The 21,420-nt window shown below is 37.1% G+C and overlaps 1 protein-coding gene across 2 annotated transcripts in view; it reads left to right on the top strand.

Moving 5' to 3' along the window:
* The window catches only part of WDR19 (WD repeat domain 19), a 39,510-nt gene that overhangs the window by 141 nt on the left and 17,949 nt on the right, over window positions 1–21,420 (top strand). For both annotated transcript variants that reach the window (XM_042053499.1, XM_042053500.1), the window contains exons 2-24: window positions 1,410–1,501; window positions 1,586–1,651; window positions 3,158–3,283; window positions 4,961–5,076; window positions 5,635–5,750; window positions 6,065–6,145; window positions 6,505–6,617; window positions 7,867–8,040; window positions 9,244–9,314; window positions 10,455–10,627; window positions 10,723–10,837; window positions 11,565–11,671; window positions 12,084–12,206; window positions 13,511–13,660; window positions 14,183–14,330; window positions 14,950–15,154; window positions 15,723–15,882; window positions 16,477–16,587; window positions 18,229–18,338; window positions 19,415–19,472; window positions 19,695–19,841; window positions 19,954–20,036; window positions 21,251–21,334. In XM_042053499.1, coding sequence (XP_041909433.1) covers window positions 1,410–1,501; window positions 1,586–1,651; window positions 3,158–3,283; window positions 4,961–5,076; window positions 5,635–5,750; window positions 6,065–6,145; window positions 6,505–6,617; window positions 7,867–8,040; window positions 9,244–9,314; window positions 10,455–10,627; window positions 10,723–10,837; window positions 11,565–11,671; window positions 12,084–12,206; window positions 13,511–13,660; window positions 14,183–14,330; window positions 14,950–15,154; window positions 15,723–15,882; window positions 16,477–16,587; window positions 18,229–18,338; window positions 19,415–19,472; window positions 19,695–19,841; window positions 19,954–20,036; window positions 21,251–21,334 — 2,729 coding nt within the window. The remainder of the gene's footprint in view (window positions 1–1,409; window positions 1,502–1,585; window positions 1,652–3,157; window positions 3,284–4,960; window positions 5,077–5,634; window positions 5,751–6,064; window positions 6,146–6,504; window positions 6,618–7,866; window positions 8,041–9,243; window positions 9,315–10,454; window positions 10,628–10,722; window positions 10,838–11,564; window positions 11,672–12,083; window positions 12,207–13,510; window positions 13,661–14,182; window positions 14,331–14,949; window positions 15,155–15,722; window positions 15,883–16,476; window positions 16,588–18,228; window positions 18,339–19,414; window positions 19,473–19,694; window positions 19,842–19,953; window positions 20,037–21,250; window positions 21,335–21,420) is intronic.

Raw genomic sequence — 21,420 nt, 5'->3', positions numbered from 1 at the left:
GGAGCGGGCGGGCGGTGGCGCTTGCGGCCTGTGCACGGGAGGGAGGCGCGGCGGGAAGGGCCGCCAGCAAACGGCGGTGGGGGCCTGGTGGGCTTGCCTGCACTCTCGTGTTTGTTTTCTTTCTCGTGGAGTGACTTCGGGGTGAAAGGCAGCTTAAAGGTTATCTAGTTCCAACGCCTCTGCGATGAGCAGGGACATCTTCCACTATCCCAGGTTGCTCAGGGCTCCATCCAGCCTGGCCTTGTACACTTCTACGGATGGGGTGTTCACAACTTCTGTGGGAAACCTGTTCCAGTGCCTCGCCACCGTCACAGCAAATACCTTCCTCTCAATAAGTAAATCTAAACCTACTCTCTCAGTTTGAAGCCGTTCCCCCTTGTTCTGTGACCGCATGCCCTTACAAATAGTCCCTCTCCATCTTTCTCGTAGCTTCCCTTCAGGTACTGAAAGTCCACAATTAGGTCACGCCAAAGCTTCGCTTCTACAGGCTGAACAATCCCAGTTCTCTCAGCCTTTCCTCATAGATGGAGGGGTGCTCCATCCCTCAAATTATCTTGGTAGCCCTTCTCTGGACTAAGATTTTATTAAATTTTTTTTTCCAAATCAAACGTAGTTGTCAGATGTAATTTGTGAGTGTGGCATGTGGTGGTTGTATTTTTGCCATTCTTGTGAGTAGAATGTAGATTCAGTGTGAAGAATACCTCAGTTTACATTGACCCAAAAGAAGGGATATGAACCTGTGGCAGACTTGAGCAAGCCTGACAGGCATTTGGTGGACACCAGGTGTTGGGGATATAAGTCACGATAGCAAGCTTTGAAACAAACTTGTGGGCTTTATCTTACACCCAAGTTACAGAAAAATATCTGTGGATAGTGTGAAAGGAAAAGGACATTCAGAAATCTTATCAGTTGGGAATCAGAATCTCTTTCTACAGTGTGTTGCTTTGAAATCTTAGCTTTTAAGACCCAGCAATTCAGAGTAACAAAAAGGCTACCTATCTCTTAAAGAGTAAATGTTGAGCCTTCTGTCTTTTACAAACTAAACTAGACTTTTCCATTAAATTTAGACAACTATTGACATTGTGGTCTTTGAACTAGAAGGGGAGAGTCTCCTGCAATTTTTTTATTCTTGTAACTAAGAGGCAAAAATAATAGTTTTGATAGAGTCACAGTTCTCTATGCAGACACTCAGCACCAGAAACGTCAATTTATTCCATTCAAATTGAAAGAACTTTTAGGTGGGATTTTGGTACTTTGGTGCATTGGAATCATGCAGAAATTGTGTTTGGATTGTTTGGGGGTTTTTTCCTCCCACTGTGCTCAGTTGCTAACATGCTAGGAAGTTGTAGTATTTTTATATGCTTACAGTTTTAAGATGTATAATTTCCTACTTTTTCTTTTTCCCCCAGCAAGTATTCAGTCTGTATGAAAAAGCTTGGTCTGGTTCCCCTGTGCAGTTTACTTGGCAGAAGTCTTTAGGAAATTTTCTTGCTGTAACAGGGTAAGACTGCAACTATTTATTGCATTTGTCCATCAAAATTACTGATAAAGAAAGGGAATTATTCTATATATTAATCTTTTTTAGAGGTGATCGTGCTGTGAAAATTTTTGATCGTCATGGTCAGAAGAGAAATGAAATCAGCTTACCAGGGTAGGTACTAAGATAGGTTTAAATTTTTTGTTGTTGTTTTTTTCTTTAAAAATGCTTCTCTTCTGGTAGGATACTTAGACAATGTGAGAAATTTGTAGGAAGATATACTATCTCTGGTGAACATACCTGGAAGAAAAGACAAAGTATGTCATTAAAATGTTAAAAAAATACCTATCATATTTAGAAGGATCATAATGAGGTTGTGTACAATATATCCTTGCATTCTTGTTACTGTTGATTTTCTAACAGTTTGTTATGGCTTTGCTGAGGAAAGATACTCTTTTGGTTTAGTGCTTCTGTTTGCATCAGTGGCACAAATGTACACATTTGCGTTGTTGCTTTAGGCTGAGACAATACTTCTGAAGTGAGTAATTTTTTTTCCAGCTGATCACACTTTGGTTCACATCAAAGAGTGGTATGGGAGTGTACAAGTTGGATTTTTTCAGATTAAATTTAAAAAGTCATGTACTTTGGAAGATACATTGAACTTCTTAAAAGGCAGTCAGACCATAGGAACAGGCTGGATATAAACCAGGGGAAACCTCCCTAAGGAAAAATGGTGTGACATTGGGTCTTCATACTGGTTTGCTCAATAAATACATTTTTATTGGGTACCATTACTACTTCATGTAGATTCATTTGTGTACTGCTCATCTCTTCTTAGCACTTTAACTGCTCTTAGTCATCATGGAAATTTTTATTTTAACTATCTGATTAATTTTGATTAAGATAATGCCCTTAGTCAAGGCAAAACTCCCACTAAGTCTTTGAGACTGAAACCTCTAGTCAAGAGTATAACTTTAATTTCCTGATCATCACTTACATAGCCCTGTGTTATTGGTAAATATGAGCCAGCATCACTTAGGTCCCCAAGACGTCTAGAAATCCAGTTTTTGCAGTTCATGGTAGTTGCCACCTTGCACCAAACCAGGAGATGCAGTTCTCATTCCTTTACCAGACTCACTTGTATTTCACTGACAATAACATCTTGATGTTTGGGTTAGGTGTCAGTCATAATATGGGCTGGCTGTGTCAGTCTCTTTGACTTGGTAATATCCATGGCCCAGCTCTTTCTGTGCAGTGTTTTGCACAATGTATGAGAAATGCACATTCTCTCCAGAAAACTGTCCAAAGTGAGGAAACCTGTGTGGAATCAGAGGTGTACTACCAGAAGAATAATCCCAAGTCTGAATAGCCTCTAACAAACCAGAACCTAACAGAGGACTTCCACTGTCTCTTGAAAATCAAGGTGACAGTATTTCAAGTACTAGAATGTAGGTAGCAGTGCCTTTTATGACCTTCCTCTCAGCCCCCGTCATTTTGATGAGATTTGAGGAAAAGTGGGGTTCCTATAAAACTAGTTTAGAGATAAATCTGCAATATGTCATGGGTTTGCAGGGGAGGGGAAAGGAAGGATAGGGACTCATAGTCAGCATAGTTCTAGCTGTTTCTGTGCACCTACAAACACGTTTTAACATTCTTAGTGACTTTTTTTCTTTTCTTCAGTAACTGTATTGCTATGGACTGGGATAAGGATGGAGATACTTTAGCAATAATCACAGACAAATCTAGCACCATATTTCTGTGGGATGCAATCACAAACAAAACAAGCCAAGTAGACAGTGGCATGAGGTAAGAAATTTTTTTTTAATGTGTATTAAAGACTGGGACCACTGTGACTTGTTGATGTGGAGGCTATATTGCAAGATCATATTTTTATTGGAGTCCTCATAATATATATACTGATTAAATGAATATGCTGCAATTTGTTACTAAATTCTTTTTTATATGATTTACTGGTTTTGAAGTGTTTGTTGTAGATGGGGATTTTGGGTTTTACAGGGCGTTTGTTTCTTTTTTGAGTGTCAGCAGTGCCAAAGTCTCTAGAAAGCTTCTCTTCAATGTTTCAACTTTGTGGTAGCAATAAGGATGGATGAATTTTTTGTGTGTCTGCACTGGCTATTCTTTGTCCTAAGTCTTTCACACCAGCTAAAGGGAGCTTAAAAGTAAGGGAAGTGATATCAGTGGTGCTAGGATTTTTTTTTTTTTTGCTTAGATTTATAAGGGGGCTAAAATGCTATTCACACAGTAGACTGGTTTAGGATGGAAGGAGGTAGCTAAGGTTCAAAGCCTTACCTTTCTGAATTTGGCCACAGACTTTAAACTCTTCCGGGGTCTGCATAACAATCAAGCATTGGGTTAATGAATAAGCTTGGTTTAACAAACTTTTGGCTTCTTTGAGTCTGTTCCGCTAAACTCTCGCAGTCAACATAAACATTCTTCCTGTAGGAGAGTGGAAACAACTCTGTCCTGTGTTTGTTAAGATGCATGTTATAGACGTTATATTGTGTGAATGAATAGACCATATTGTACCATTTTCATGTGTAAACAAATACTATGGGGTGAAGAGTAACCTACCAGTATGCAAGCAAAAAAGAACACAGAAGGTACCTAACAGAATGGAGTCTGCAGTTAATTGCAGTTCCTTTGTGATCTTTCTTTCTAATACTGGAGGTAAATTGCTTACTTATATACTGTTTGAGCAGTATATATCAATGGAAGTCCCTAATCATTTTTTATCACAGTGTTAGCACTAAGACACAAATGCTGTGATAATCAGGCTTTTCTGGTATCGTCCCCTTTTCAAAATTAGGAAGGCAGCTCATACGCAAACCAAATATGTATTGGAGGCCATTTCACATGTCAGTATCTCAAATTTCTTTCAAATTCTTTTGCATGCCTACCCTGAAATTTAAAAAGATGGGAGGGACTATGGTAATTAGAAAATTTTGGTTTAAATTTTTTTTGCTTAAGAGGCTCTTTGTTTTTTAACATTATGTGTAGTATCTGTATAGCCTTAAATATACATCAAAATAGGCCTTGCTGTATCTGAAACTTCAGGTTAAAATAGATCTATCTAACTTCTTTATTACATTGACTAGAACTAGACCTACTCACTTTTGAGTGGGCTAAATGCATAGGGTTATTGAGGTAGAAAAAAACAATACAAAAAGTGGCTGGAAAATTACCAGTGATTCCATCAAAGACTCTTGATGTTTGCAGACACATTTCCATTTGTACAAGTCATATTATATTACCTCATACAAATTTTTATTACTTTTACTATTATGCATACTTAAATAATTCTGATATTTGTGGAGAACATTTGCTTAATTTAAAAGTTCTCCTTGGTCTGTGTGACTCATAGAAATTAAAGACAAATGCAAAATGTCTTACGCAAAATGTTTTGATATATGAGCATGTGAAAGGAATCTCCATTAAACAAAGTAAAATTTTTTTTTGTTGTAGGGATGCAATGTCTTTCTTGTTGTGGTCTCGAGTTGGAGCTTTACTTGCTGTTGGAACAGCAAAAGGAAACTTACTCATATATAACCGTCAGACTTCTCGCAAGATTTCTGTTCTTGGTATGGATTGGTTTGAAACTACTCTGGCACATGTGCAAGTGGAATTTTGTTAATATACATAGTTTCCTTTCCAGTTCTCTGTATGAACATGCAGATAAAAAATGTGCTCATACTCAACTTGCAGCTTCTGGTTTGGTGTACACAGCAGAGTATTTTTGTAGTATACTAAGTTAAATATATATACAAATGCCGAATACTGCCTTACTGTCTCGTGGGAGACCTGTATTATCTTTCTTGCAAAGGATTTGTGTTGTTGTTCATGTTGCTAAGTTACTTTTTCTTACCTGCTTAGAGTACCTCTGGGCATAAATGCTAAGGATATAACACAGCCCAGAAATGTGATGCAAAGCAATGGAAGAACAGGGCCTGTGCTGTTTTGTATAAGGTCAAAAGACTTCCATCTGAGAGCAGAAGATTTTTTGAAAAAGGCTCTTGCTTTGACAGGTTGTTTCACATTCTGACAGTCTGTGTTTGAGTAGCCAAACTGAGTATATTTCCATCACAGATTTTTTTTGGCTTGTGTTTGATTTGTTTTGTATCGGTTTATTTCTTTTTCAGGTAAACACACTAAGAGGATTACTTGTGGCTGCTGGAGTATTGAAAACCTCCTTGCTTTAGGTGGTGAAGACAAAATGATTACTATAAGCAATCAGGAAGGGGATACTATAAGACAGGTAGTATTTACAATGCACATTTGATTTTAAGGTGTACATTAATACTCCTGGTTCCCAAGAAAGCTGGGACCTATGGGAGCTTGTGCCTTTTGAACCCCAGTGCTTTCAAGGACATGAAGCTTTTTTAATATATATTTTATGCTAACATGTCATTAAGATCCAAACTGGGGTCATGTTTTCTCTATTGCTTTTCTTGGTTTTGGTACAACTCTGTCCTTATGTGAAATTGTACAGGGCAGGAATAATGCAATTATTTATCATCAGTATGTACTACATTAACTGTTGATTTCTTAATCTGAACTTCTTTCTTGCAGACCTCAGTCAGCTCAGATCCCAGTGACATGCAGTTCTCAGTTATGAAGACTGATGAAAGAGTGTCAACTAGGGAAAGCACAGTAAGAAGTCACTACAAAATATTTCAGTTCAAGTGGGAGTAATCTAGCAGGATAACTCCATGTGATCTGCTACCTTTTCTTCTGAGGAAATGGAGCTGACTTCTGTAGGAGAAAGTCTTGAATTTGAGCTGTGTGTTCTGCTGAGCTTGCATTTAGATTTGTGAACCACTGTCTCACACAGGGCAATGTCCTGAAAATCTCTTCCACTGTTGATTCAGAATCAGATTCAGAATTCAGATCCATGAGATTCTTAAGGATTATTCAAATTCTTAAATCTCATATTTTAGTGAAGATATAGGGCCTTACTTTGAAGTTATGCCATTCTTCTTATGTTAATTTTGCTTTTCATTCATTGGCAGGTAAGTGCAGTGGTTGGCAAGAGGACTCTCTTCCTTTTTAATTTGAATGATCCTGATAACCCAATTGATCTGAAATTTCAGCAGCCTTACGGCAGTATTGTAACCTACAAATGGTGAGCAGAACTTTCTTAATTAATTATTCTAGTATTAAGAAGCTGAGTATTTTCCAAGTAGTTCTAATAAATGCTGGAAACAAAATCATCTATTCCTTGCTCAGACTGGATTTTTCTTGGATGTATTGTAGATTTTTCAGTAATTCTCTTCCAAACACAAAGTAGTCTATATTTTGTAACTGTTCTACTTGATGATTCCGTAGCTATACAAATGGTGTTTTCCAGCAGAAGCACTGTTGGTATGCTCAGCTTCAAACACTAATATGTTGCTGTCTTGACAGAAGATTAAACTGAGGGGTTTATGGGTTGTTTTCTGTTTGGATGAGTAACTGATGAAAGAGCTAGGGGTGGAGTTGTGTCCTTCAGGTATTTTTTGGTTTGCGAAGCTGTGCAAAGTTCTTGCAGCCTCCTTATGCTGCAATACCATTGGTAATGTTCCTGTGAAGAAGACCTAAGCTAGAAGTTTCAGATCTGTACCGAAAAAGTAGCTGTACTATTTCTCTATCTTTAAATCATTACAGCTTGTCTTTTAATGCCTGTTCAGCCAATGTGGAATTGACATTCCTTTACACTACAACCATAAGAAAACCTAAAGCTATGGGCTTCTTAGTTTATGACCATGTGTAACAAGGTATACCCGGGCTGTTTCTATTGCAATGATTTTTTTTGCAATTAAGCTAATGAGATACTGTTTGAATTCATCTTTACATGCTGGAACTATTTGTGCCTTAACCTCATTATTTCTACTTGACTATGAAAAGTAAAGAGAATATTCACAAATACAGTTTGTTGCTTTGGTACTTCCACTGTGTTTGCGATGCCCATAGGGGCACAGTGGCTGGCATTATTGTTTTGCCATGACTTTGATGGGACCACGTTGGCCAGAACCTTGAAATGAAAGTTCCCATCTTCATTGAAATAAGCATACCAGAAATCTTTCTCCTGGGCATCACTGCCATGTGTGCAACCTGCTGAAAATAAAGTGGCATTATAGAATGCAGGAGAGAATAAAGATGACTTACTAGTCGTCTGAGCACAAACGTGGTTCTTTGCTTTAAGGACCTGTGGTAGTTTTCCCTTAACCTATTTTATGTTATACGGTTCAACATGATATATATAAATTCCCCTAATTTGTTTATTTTTCCTGTTGCTGGGAGGCATTGACAGTATGCCAGCAGTCTGAACAAAAACGCTTTTTGCATATTGCATTAATAGGTCTCTTTTCTAAATTGTTGCTTTTTTGTAACAGGTATGGTGACGGCTACATTATGATTGGTTTCTCACAAGGGTGTTTTGTAGTCATTTCTACGCACATTCGTGAAATAGGACAAGAAGTCTTTCAAGCTCATAATCATAAGGATAATCTAAGTAGCATTGCTATATCACAGTCTTTAAACAAAGCTGCGTCATGTGGAGACAATTGGTAAGTGGTAGTTTTATAGGTAAAGAATAGAATTCATCTCCCAGAGCTGTAGCTACTGGGCATTCATGCTATGCTTCCTAAGGCTTCAAGGCTCCCAAAGAAGTGAGTTTAGAAAAGACAAGATGAATTGCTCTGTGGAACTGCTGCTCTGCCTAGAGTTAGGAGAAGCTATTATGGACAAAAATCTCTGCAGCTGTAATTAATATAATTAATTGTAAACAAAAAAGAAATTAACTTTAGTATAAATTATTCTTTTTGATTCATTCTTTTTCTGTTATGTTGCTTGGCTGCAAAAAAGTCCAAATTCCTTTACTAAGATTTATTGATTGAGCATAAACATCTGCTTAACAACAGGAGAAAAATTAATTTAAATCTGTACTGAGTATGTTGATAACTGATATCCTCCTCTCTGGTGTTTGGTCTTACCTGCAGTCTAGACAAAAGTTGGAAAGTGTAAGGAATTAAGGAAAAAACAATTAAATACACTGGAGTTTTTCCAGAATGTTTTGTGCATAGGATAGATTAGCTCCTTTAGCTCCTCATCTGCTAATCCCTGATTCTGTGATATCTGAATTCTTCTGCAAAAGAGGAGCTGGGTCATAGTAGGAGTCAAACTCTTCTCTCTGTCCTCAGCTCTGTGTGGGACCAACTGCTGATTTATGACAGTTGCACATCAAGAGTGGTATAACTGTGAGCAAAACATGGTGCAACTTCAAGCACTTGAGCTATTGTACAATAAGGGTTATTTCTTTGAGTGGATTAATATACATTGAGTGACATGACACCATAAGTAACCTCTCACTCTGTCCCTTTTATATGCAGCAGGATTGAAAGTATTTTTTACATCTGTGTTTCAAGCCCTATGTGTCCATCACTATTGTGTTTTTAAAGTAAAATGCTGTAACATATCAAAAGGGAATATAACAGTCTATGTTTCCCAGCCGTGAATTCTTTCTAATTGGATTTGTGCCTTTTCCTCAAATTTTAGTTCTCTGAGCAAATATTGTTGTACTGTGGTATAGTGATACACTGTTTACAGTGATGGATTAACAATGTGTTGGTTTTTAGGAAATTGAAGGCATTTTGCTTTTGTGCTCTACTTTTTGCTCCATTAAGCTGTCTCGATTGGATTGGGTTTCTTCCAGTTTATGATGACTGAGATTTAGATGGGTGAGAATGACTGACTCTTTATTTTTGTTTTAGCATTAAAATCCATGATCTGACAGATATGAGAGAAATGTATGCCATAATAAACTTGGATGATGAAAACAAAGGTATGTTAACTTTCTCCATGGGGATAGAAATTTTTACTAATTAAGTAAACTGGAATTTTGACAGTGTCTCTGTTTATCGAGTGAAAGTACCGCTGTTGGAAAAACTGTGTAAATATAGAATTTTTAAAAAACTCCTGCTTTCCCAACTTGTATTTATTAGGTGACCTGTAGCAAAATGGGAGCATATTTTAGCTATTCAAAGTATAGAGAAGTACAGCTCTCAGAATATTTGATCAGTTAGTGTTGTGCAGTTTTGAATCTGTAATACAGAATATTCACATTACTGAAGTGATGCACTTAACTGGTTTCTGCTTCTTTCCATGATTTTTTTTGTGCTTTTCAACATCTCTTGTACTAACATATGATACTTATTCTGTTTTCATCCTGATGTACAGGACTTTTGCCTGTGGCTTCCAGAACAGTGTTACAAAACTATTTTCTTGAGTAGTGAGTTTCCACCCTTATCTCCTCATGTGGTGTTTATAAGTGCTTCATTTATTGTCAAGTTCCTGGTTGCCTCCAGATTTTTTATTTCTAAGAACCTTCCTTTTTAAAATTTTTTTTTAAAATAAATTTAGGATATTGTCAGCACAACACTTGCCCTGTTTTCCTTGGAATGTGGTATTAGTCAGTTAGAATATGGTTTTTCTAATGGCATTTTCAGACATTGAAAAACAAACGCCATTTCTGTATTTAGTACTTACTAATTTGGCAATAAAGGGAGTAAGATTGAATTCTGCTCAGCTGCTTCCGGTATTATGGATCACTTTGAATGTGCTGCCTGAACTGTCAGTGTTGAGAATAGAAAGAGTGTTGATCAGTTTTGTAACAGATCTGTAATTTGGTCTAGCGGAAGGTGGGTTGCACCTAGATGGCCTTTAAGGTCCCTTCCAACTCAAACAGTTCTGCGATTCTGTGAAGTCTTCACTCTCAGTAAAATGCTATATTAGGAAATTATGTGTTTGATCTGAGTGATTCTAATTAATCTTGGAATTACATTAATTTGTTATCTTTGAGTACTTTAGTACATACATTCTAGATATTAATTCCTACCATTTTTATAGTAGAGCAAAGTAAGTGTTTGTTGGTTACAGAAGTTAAAGGATTATATTTTTTTACAAAAACTTGTGAATGTTTTAGGTGTAGATCAGATGGCTTGGACAGATGATGGACAGCTGTTGGCAGTATCTACACGAAAAGGATCCCTCCATGTTTTCTTGACAAAGCTTCCAATCCTTGGAGATGCTTGCAGTACACGAATCGCATACCTCACTTCTCTTCTTGAAGTCACCATCGCAAATCATGTGGAGAGAGTATGATAACCTCTTCCTTTTAAACTTCATGTAGATATAATTAAAGTAAGTATTAAAAGTGGATGAAAATTGTATTTTGTTTTGTTTTCTTACAGGAGCTACCAGTCACGGTGTCTGTTGAAGTAGAGCCCAGTTTTGTTGCTATTGGTGTTTATCATTTGGCTGTAGGAATGAACAATCGGGCTTGGTTTTATGCACTTGGAGAGAATAGTAAGCATAAATTTAGTTATCTTAAAACTAATGCAGCACTTGGTCTTCTTTTATTAATTCAGTATTGTGTTTAGCAGTTCTGGACATTCCACGTTGTACAATAAAAACTTGAATTGCCATATGGTCCTGTTAGGATGGGATAATATTCTTCTCAGGCTGAAGCAGTTATGGCAAGGCATTGTAAATAATAGAAATAAAACTTCTATTGGTCATGAAATGTAGGCTGTTGCTTACTTGTTTTTTTTCACATCATCTTGTTAATCAATGAAGGACTTCAGGCTTTTGAGACATTATATATCTGTGTCTTAAAGTACTAAGTTTGGCATAGTACCTAGGAACTATGATCAGAGAGTTTAAATTCTCAGTTTGGCAGATGTTCATGTTGTTTGTGTGGGATAAGGAAAAATTGGTTATGCTGTGTCCAAATTTTAGATGGTGGATTTAAAACTTTCATGTTTTTCTAAGCATCCCCTTTTTTCAGTGACAGTAAATTAATTAAAACGGTAAGAATACTAGTCAGAGTTGCATAGGGAAAGAGTTTCTCTTGTACTTTCTAACCAGTTCTCTGGCTGCTAAGAAGAAAGTCTCTTTATGTGTGACTTGTCCCCTCTCTGCTTAGTTGGGAGTTTTTCACGTCTGCTCACTCAGCTGCAAATTTAGATGATAAGTGAACACCTATACAAAATCAAAATATTTTTACCCTATCTTTTCTGTTTGAATCCTTTAGATGTAAAAAAGCTTAAAGATGTGGAGTACCTGGGGACAGTAGCAAGTATGCGCCTTAATTCCGATTATGCTGCTGCTCTCTTTGAGGGTAAAATCCAGTTGCATATGGTAAGAGCTCTGGCAGTTTGGATTGTTGAACTAATGAGTTGATCTAAGCTGAACAAGTTAATTAATTTTAAAAATTAAATAAAATCGAATGATCTTCAGTTAATGGAGATAAAAATTTAAAATTCTTCAGAATAGTTTTGCTGGCTAATTAAAATCCTAGAGCTGAGTATCTGGAGACTTAGAAATACAACCTAGACTAGAACAGGTAAACAAAAACATTTTCTTGTCAGCTATTTAACAAGTTTTATTTTAAAGGTCTCTGGTAATGTGACAAAAGCAGATGCTGGGTTCTTGAGGAATGCACGTGCAAGTTTTTTTTCATCTCATTCTCTTACAGTTTGATACAAGCAACACTATGATACCCTGTTGTTAACAGTGGAGTTTTTCAGTTCATTCTGTTCTTTATATTTAGATAGAAAGTGAGGGTTTGGGTGCTCAAGAAGAACGAGAAACTCGACTTTTCCCAGCAGATGATGATAAATACCAAATTTTGTGCCATGCTTTAACTAGTGACTTCCTCATATATGGTACAGATGTGAGTATTACTTCTTTTTAAAGATCTTTTTAGATGGAATATATTTCTGTCTGAATTATTTGGATTACTGCTCATGCTTTTAGAAAAACGAAAAGTGCATCTGTGATCTTTACAGTGGATTATTTTCTATACAAGGACTTTGAGAAAATACAGTCAAAATTGCATCCAGCTTTCTTTCCTGTTGAATTTATATGATGTGCATCGGCAGGAATGGTTAAGTTTTGCTTTTACTAGTGTTTGTTGCGAAACACTGATTTTAATAGCAGAATTTAATTCTATTGCATTAGTGAGAGGGTTAGCAGTCAAAATGTCTTCCAGATACAAGAAAAAACATATCACTTGCCTTGCAAATTTGTTGATTTAGGTGGTGATGTGAAAAATGTGGACAAAAAGGTACTGATATATACAAATGTCATAGCATAACTGAAAGGCTTGACTTGCTACTGAAGCCTTTGTCCAAAGAGAATTTTTTTAATGTGTTTCTACAAGGATAGGAATTAAGGAGGGCAGAAGAAGATGGAGAAGGATGTGGACATGCTTATGTATTTTTCTGGAGATTTTTCTATGCATGAGGGTAGTTTTTTGTCCTTTTAATATTTTCTGGCACTGAGAATACAGAGCATGTTTGGCACTGTAGTATTGTGCTCTTTGTGGTATCGACTGGTGTATTGACCTTCCAGAGGAGAGGCAGAACCACTATCTCTGGTTTTATCACTGGTTTAATAACTTGAGTGGTTTTGTAACAGATGAGGTCTTTCCCACCTCTGCAGTACCTAAACTGGTGCTGATAAATTTGAAGTACTAAATGTGCAACCAGTCAATTTGATGTGTGCAAATTCTACCATTGATGTCGAAAGCCACGTTTTTTAAAATATACCTTTAATCACAAATTAGTTTGATTGTTTTTATTCCCTGAGTTAGGTACCTCTCTTTTTAAGAATGTGTGGTTCTTCTTTGGAAGCAAATTTTACAGCTTTTTTTTAAGGTTCAGCTTCTCTCAGCAATGAGACAGGCATTTCATTTGTTTAGAGAACTGCACAGTAAACACTTGTCTCCCCAAAGCAGAGGGAGATAAATATCAAAACTAACAGAAAACCCCTCAAACCTCCCAAATCTTTTCTTTGCCCCCCAAAAATTTTTCCTGTCTCACCCAAAACAGGGTGTGAGAAGGAAGCAAAAAAACCCACTTGGAAGTACTTTTTTTGAACACTCAGTACTCTAAGATGGAAGACACTACAGCCAAGTTAGTTTTCTGCTCGCCGCTACTGATGTAATTATTAACATTTTCTATTATTTCTCATTAGACTGGAGTTATTCGTTATTTCTACATTGAAGACTGGCAATACGTGAATGAATACCGGCATCCTGTCAGCGTGAGAAAGGTTTTTCCAGATCCCAATGGAACCAGAATGGCTTTCATAGATGACAAAAGTGATGGCTTTGTCTATTGTCCAGTAAGTTAGTGTGGGATACCAATACAATATATTTACAAATAGGCTTTTCAACTATAGAGTGTTTTTAATAAAAAATGAAGAAGATTTTGTCGCTCCAGCTTGTATGCTGATAGAAGAAATTGGCAAGGAGGCTTGAAGATAATTTAATGGTAATGTAAGGAAATAAAATCTGTCATACTAGATCAAGACAATTTCATTATAGTAAGTTCCTCATCGGTAATTTTCAAAAATGTATATACTTGTGTATTTAAATACAGATAATCTAGCCAGTTTCACTGCCCCTCACCATACCTTTTTTTTAAAGAATAGTAAATATAATTTATATAATATGTATTTTCTCCACTTCAAATTTAAACTCGTGTTATTCAGAATCACCGCTTATAAGAAAACTCTTTCTTAAAACAATTTTTCTATTTCTGGACTACTTACATTATTTTTAAAATTTTTAATCACAACTGGGATGAATATTTTGTTTCTTGCCTTAGTCACTTGGTAATAATTTTACTTTTACATTATATGTAGGTAAATGATAGAGTGTATGAGATTCCAGACTTCTCACCAACCATTAAAGGAATCCTGTGGGAAAACTGGCCAATGGATAAAGGTGTTTTTGCTGCTTTTGATGATGATAAAGTGTACACTTATGTTTTTCATAAGGATGCCATTCAAGGTACCATAAGCTCTTTAAAAAGGTTATTCACTATTTTAGTTAATAAAGTAAAACATGTTCTGAATCTTCATTTGTCTTAAATAAAATGCATATAAATATAAATAGTACTATAGATGATTTCAAGTGCAACTGATGAATAGAAAACTAATTACTTTGTAGGTTTCTCTGTAAGGCTTCAAGGCATTTTGGTCTCAACAACTCCATAAGCTTCTTGCTATTAATATTTCATTTGAAAGTTACACATTGTGCTTCAATTCTATGTTGAAGCATTCATGAGAAAAATCTCAGGATCAGGGTGACAAAACTTGCATCAGAGTCACAAAACTTGTATTCACTTAAAATGTTAAAGTTGTAAACATAGCCATTTCTATATTTGCGACAGAGAAATGTTGAAACTTACCTGCAAACATTTGGAAAAGGACCTTACTGGTTTAGAAGCTTTAAATTCTGTATATTTACTTTACTGAAAGATATGTGCTTGTGTAGTTGCTGTTGATTGCCAGAATTACAGACCTTGAATTAGTGCCCAAATATACATGGTTTCAGCTGCTTGTTATACTTTTTACCATGTAGGGATTTTTACAAGATGTCTTTTTTTCTTCCTGATCTTTGAATCTAGGATCAAAGATTATTTTGGCAGGTGGTACGGAAGTCCCCTATTCCCATAAGCCTTTGTTGTTGTATAATGGAGAATTAACTTGTCAGACTCCAAGTGGGAAAACAAACAACATCTATTTAAGTACTCACAGTTTCCTTGGCAATTTGAAAGACTTTGGACCTGATGTGCTGAGACAAACGCTTACTCAGACTCTAATGTTGAAAAGGTACATCTGCATTTTAATTATATTGTGTAAATTGTTTTCTGTGCTTATAGTTCAATACAGCATATCCTGGTGATTTTAAAGTGTCCTGCTGAATACTGATAAATTAGATTGATCCATAAGTTCACATAGCTCTCCAGGCAGACCAAACAAAATAAGTGACCCAGTGGTGATTCGGGCTTTTTTTTCACTTTTGAGTAAAAGCCTAAAGTAATTTTTTTCAAGACTTATTCAGGGTTTTGTGACAGTGGCTCCTCCAAAACTGGCTGAAAATGCTTCTAGTGTACTCTCCTCCCACTGTAATGAAGCAATACAAAATCACTATAATGGAAAGAATGCCATAGTAGGGAAAGCGGATGGTTTCCTGAAAAAGTGTGGTAGAAATAGAAGAAATAGAAATGTAAGGTACTCATTTGTATTTTTACTTTCTTCCTGATACATCACTCCCTCCGTGGCTTAGAAGTAAATGTTTTTTATGTTTTCTCTAACAGAGAGGAAAAAAAATTGAGGGGGAGTTTTGGGTATAAGTAATATCTAAAATTAAAATAGTTGTGTGTTTTACCTTCTGTAGGTTTTCTGAAGCATGGGAGGTCTGCAGCCTTCTGAATGACCAGTCTTGTTGGAATGAGCTGGCCAAAGCTTGCTTACATCATATGGAGGTGGATTTTGCAATACGTGTTTTTCGAACATCTGGTAATGCTGGGATGGTGATGTCACTAGAGCAGATAAAGGTAAAATGTAAAGTCTTACACAGGAAGTATGATAATTTAATTTTTCTTTAAGAATGCTAAATTCTTATTTTGGGAGGGGGTGGGCAGGGTAAGGGGTTGTTTTTGTTCAAGCAGAAGTTGAGTTGCTTTCAAGGGATATAGAGGATAAAGTGTCCAAACTACAGACTTCTTGACTGTTTTTTTCTTGAAGTGGTTGCAGTCTCTACTGGACTGCACAGTATGTCTTTCTGCATGTGTTTGAAAACAGCAGAATATATTCATGTCTCAGGTGTTGGGAGGGTCTTATTTCCTTTTTTTTATTTTTGAGAAAATGTTGAAGACTGATATTAAAAAAAAATCCAAAACAAAACTTGATTGCATTTATACATCTAGAAGTTAAATAGTACCTTAAAATTATGCTTCTGCAAATTGCTGATTTTAGACAGCATTAGTGGCCTGTAAGGACTTTTTCTGGTTTGTAGAATCCAATACACATCATTGAAAAATGTAAGGATATTTTGGTTTACTATTTTTATTTGGCTTACTAGATTATGTTATTTATACAGTATTTATTTTCTTTTGGACTACTTCTACACCTATGATGTCTTTCTACAGGGAATAGAAGACCACAACCTTCTAGCAGGACATCTTGCAATGTTTACTAGTGATTTTAATCTGGCTCAGGATTTGTATCTGGCATCCTCCTGTCCTATTGCTGCTCTTGAGGTATTAATTTGTGTATATTTTCTGCTGTTTTCATTTCCAGATTAATGTTGGAATATTTTACCTTCTGGTAATTTTGCCCTTTTATGATTCTGATCTTGCCATTGTGTGACTAGAATCACAGACTATCCTGAATTGGAAGAGAACCACAAGGATCATTAAGCCCAACTCCTGGCCCTGCACAGGACAACCCCTAGAGTCACACCGTGTGCCTGAGAGCGCTATCCAAATGCTTCTGGAGCTCTGTCAGGCCTGGTGCTGTGACCACTTCCCTGAGAGGCTGTTGTATTGCCCAACCATGCTTCCGGGTGAAGAACCTTTTCCTAAATTATATCCAACATGAAACTGCCCTGACACCACTTCAAGCCATTCTCTCAGGTCCTGTGTTTGGGCACCACAGTGAAGAGATCAGTGTCTGCCCCTCCTCCTCTTTCCCTCACAAGGGGGTTGTAACTGCAACGAGGTCTCTCCTCAGTGTCCTCTTCTTCAGGCTGAACAGACCCAAGTGCCCTCAGCCACTCCTCATACAGCTTCCCCTCAAGGCCCTTCACCATCTTTGTTGCCCTCCTTTGGACACTCTCTAATAACTTTAGATCCTTCTTATACTGTGGTGCCCAAAACCGCACACGATATCCAAGGCGAGGCTGTACCAGCACAGAGCAGAGCAGGACAGTCCCCTCCCTTGACTGGCTGGTGATGCTGTGCCTGATGCCCCCCAGGACATGCTTGGCCCTCCTGGCTCCCAGGGCACTGCTGACTCAAATTCAACTTTTGTTGACCAGGACCCCCAGATCCCTTTCTGTGGCGCTGCTTTCCAGTGTCTCATTCCCCAGTCTGTCTGTACATCCAGGATTGCTCTGTCCCAGGTGCAGAGTCCAGCACTTTCCTTTGTTAAACTTCATACAGTTGGTGAGTGCCCAGCCCTCTAATCTGTTGAGGTCTCTCTGCAGGGCCTCCCTGCCTTTGAGGGAGTCAAGAGCTCCTTCCAATTTAGTATCATCAGTAAACTTACACCTTCGGGTCCTGTGACCTAGTCATTAGTGAAGATGTTGAAGAGATGTTGAAGGGCTGAGAATGGAGCCCTGTGGAACCCTACTAGTGACAGGTCTCCAGTATGATATCACCCCATTCACTATAACCCTTTGTGCCTGACCTGTGAGCCAGTTGCTGACCCATCCCGTGATGTGTTTATCCAGCTGTGTGGTAAACATTTTGTCCAGAAGGATACTTTAAGAGACAGTATGGAAAGCTTTACTGAAATCCAAAGGGATTACATCAGCTGGCTTCCCTTGATCAGCTGGGTGGGTTACCTTATAATAAAAGGAAATTAGGTTTGTCAGGCAGGACATTGCTCTCATGAAGTTGTGCTGGCTGTGACCAATGATTGCATTGTCCTTCAAGTGTTTTTCAGTAACTCTCAGAATAATCTTCTCCATAATTTTACCAGGCACTGAAATTAGACTGACAGGCCTGTCATTTCCAGGGTCATCCTAACAGACCTTCTTTCAGGGTGAATGTCTCTCAAATTGTCTGAATCTTTCTAGAATATTAACTCAATATTTGTGTTTAGAATAATTTCAAGTTCAGGATAGAATTCCAAATTTGATACTTGCATCAGAAAATGTTACTGTTCTTTGTTAATAGATGCGAAAAGACTTGCAGCACTGGGACAGAGCACTTCAGCTGGCTAAGCGTCTGGCCCCGGACCAAATCCCTTTCATATCAAAGGAATATGCAGTCCAGCTCGAATTCATGTAAGTTCTCCTGTAAGGTTGTAGTATAAGAATATTAAACCAATACTCATGCTCAATAGAAGAGCACAGGATTGAGGTACTTCAGATGACTGCGTTGCTGAGAGAGGATTCAGTGAGGTCTTGCAGCTGTAGTATGAGGAAGAGGAGTTTTGCAAGGAATCCTTCATGCTAGAGACATGTTAGCAAATCGTAGTTCCTTTTCACTAATTTCAGTACATGTAGGTTCTTTGCAACTGGTAGGTCCCAACATATAATATCATCTACTAAATAAAACTTCATTGCAGGCAGTGCTTGGAAAATAGAGAAAGTCCAAATCATTTAGCACTTACTATGCTGGATGAAAGCCATGCCTTTTGCCTGTATTTCTTTAAATATCTGTTAGCCTTCATTTTCTTAAATCATTTAGGTAGCGGTGTGTCAAATTTCAAGGCTGCCAATCCCTGAAAGACAGAAGGTATTAACCATCTGACATGATTTTAAAGTCTATTTTAGATAAACAGATAAAACCTGGTCTGTTTAGTGCCTAAGTCAGGAGGAAAAACTTACCTACTAATAGTTTGTAGACGACTCCCTCCCCCTGGCAGTACACCTGGCATTGAGAGAGGACACTTGCTGGTCACAGAAAGGAAGGAATGGACGCAGTTGAATCAATGCAACCATCTGGAACTTGAGTTCTGAATATACTTCAGGAAAAAAAATTGCCTTTGATTTTGTGTTGCAAAAATTATAAGTAATTTCAAAGATTAGCTTCATTTATCTTCCAGAAAAATGTGGAGTCGAGCTGAGAATACCAAGATGTATTTTGCAGATAGATTCTTTGCCTTTCAAGGGAGGTTTATTGGTCTCTGTACAACAGAATTGAGAGTTGGAAGTGCCTCTTTGACTCAGATTTGATAAAGTCCATAGGAAGTGCCATGGCATTCTGTGCAACTGTCCACCTCTTGCATACCTCACAACCTTCTATGCAGTCGTTATGTCTAAATCAAGACAGATACATGCATAATCTGTGTGGTAGGAAGGCAGCCATCTCTTCCTATTAAAAATATTTGTCTGTATAACTTCCAGTTTTCTTTCAGGGGTGATTATGTTAATGCTCTGGCACATTATGAGAAGGGAATCACTGGAAACAATAAGGTAATTCCTTTTTAGTAATGATAGCATTGTACTGTCACGATATACATTAAGTTATCATGTTTCAGACTCATTCAAATTCCAGTTTTTAATTCAGCTCTAAATTAAATGCTGTTAAATCTGTAATGTTTTGTTAGTTTGTTTCAATGCTTGATTACTGTCGCTTTTGTGACCTTGGTTTTCTAATGTGTAATCTATAGTTACTGCTTTTCATTTGATTGCTAGTACCAGGAACACGATGAAGTTTGCCTTGCTGGAGTGGCTCAAATCTCCATTCGAATGGGAGATATCCGTCGAGGGGTAAACCAGGCCATTAAACATCCCAGCAGGGTATTAAAAAGAGACTGTGGAGCTATTCTGGAGAATATGAAGGTACTCAAAAGAGTTAATAAAAGTTAAGGCTGAATATGTGACTTCATTAGGTTATTTATTTATTCATGATCTTAATTGAGAAATTATATTTTAATGATTTCCAATATTGTAGCAATTTTCAGAAGCTGCTCAGCTGTATGAAAAGGGACAATATTATGACAAGGCAGCATCAGTATACATCCGGTGTAAAAACTGGTAAGTACAGGTTTCAGGGAAATGTTATATTTCAGAGGATTTGCTGGGGTTCTCTTTGGAAAAGATTGATTCTCTGAATAGCACAAATGCCTCATTAACTATGGTTCATTGATTGTATTGTTTCAAATCCAAGCTTAAAGGTTCTCTCAGAAATTTATGTTGTTTTAATATAGTCTGACTGTCAATGTGAGATAATTATTTTTCTTTTTTTGTGTGTTATGTTTCAAGTTTCCTGCAGTTTCAAGTCCTTTGTGGGTGTATGCACATGCACACATCCACACTGAATTTAGTAACCATATTTGTGTAGTTACTGTTTAATTAATTATATTTCTTAGTTTTATAACATGCATAGCTGAAGCTGAGTATTTGGACAGCTGGAAATGATTCAAGAGTAGCCAGTATCATAATTTTTTTTTTATAAGTTAATTTGAGTATTGTGAAGTAGCCATTGGAAAAGTCAAATTTTCTGGGAGATTTAAGGGCTCAGTTCTGGCCTAATTATGTTTTAAGGATTCCTCACATTAAGAACTGATTGGAGAGTTCAGTAAGACCTCTCCTCTTTCATATGAGTGAAAGATTAGGTTGGAATATTATGTCCATTTATTTGAAAAATGAAAATTTTATTCCATCAAAGAATTGTCAGTGGCATCAAAATGAGCCAGGAGAACACTTGGTTAAGGAGAGTAGCTTGCATTTAATGATAACCTTGATTTGGGAAGAGGGAGGTAGGAGCTTTGTTTACTCTAGCAGGGGGAGGTTCAGTTTGCAGAGTGCCTATCTTTTAGTCAGAGAGGTGAGATTTAAGGTCAGCCTCTCTGGAGTCTCTCATATCCTTTGTCCTGAAAGGCCCACTGCTTAGTTTGCTGGCTTTTATAGATCTTTCAGGTTACAGTTTTAATACTATGCTTCTTCTATGGGTTAATGAAAGAACACCTGAGATAAAAATCCTTGGTCTGCCACTTCTTACGCTTCTACATCTCAGACTTAAAAAAAGAGAAGAGACTGTCTTCAATCCTGTATGCTCATAAAGCAGTCTGTAATTTCCAGTTCTTATAAAGTGCAACTTTTTGAAAATACTAAAATTACTTCAAAGCTTATCCGTTATGTTCAGTTTCTTCTCTCAGATTCCTTTTCAGTGTTGATATAAATATGACAGTTTTACTGGAGAAAATTTGAAACCAGATATATTTATTAAATAGCTAATGTCTTTCTAGGGCAAAGGTTGGTGAACTTCTTCCTCATGTTTCATCTCCAAAAATTCACCTACAATATGCAAAGGCCAAGGAAGCAGATGGCAGGTACTTTCGAATGCTCTTTTTTAATATAAAACATGTTATTACTGTTGTTGTTATTGTTACACATTAGCATTTTTGTAAAATAAATT

Source organism: Corvus kubaryi, unplaced genomic scaffold, assembly GCF_017639235.1.
Source record: "Corvus kubaryi isolate FWS band 111438036 unplaced genomic scaffold, C.kubaryi_AGA036_p1.0 split1-131, whole genome shotgun sequence".
NCBI lineage: Eukaryota > Metazoa > Chordata > Aves > Passeriformes > Corvidae > Corvus > Corvus kubaryi.
The sequence above is the reverse complement of the archived record's forward strand: the minus strand, read 5'-3'. Positions and strand labels throughout refer to the sequence as shown.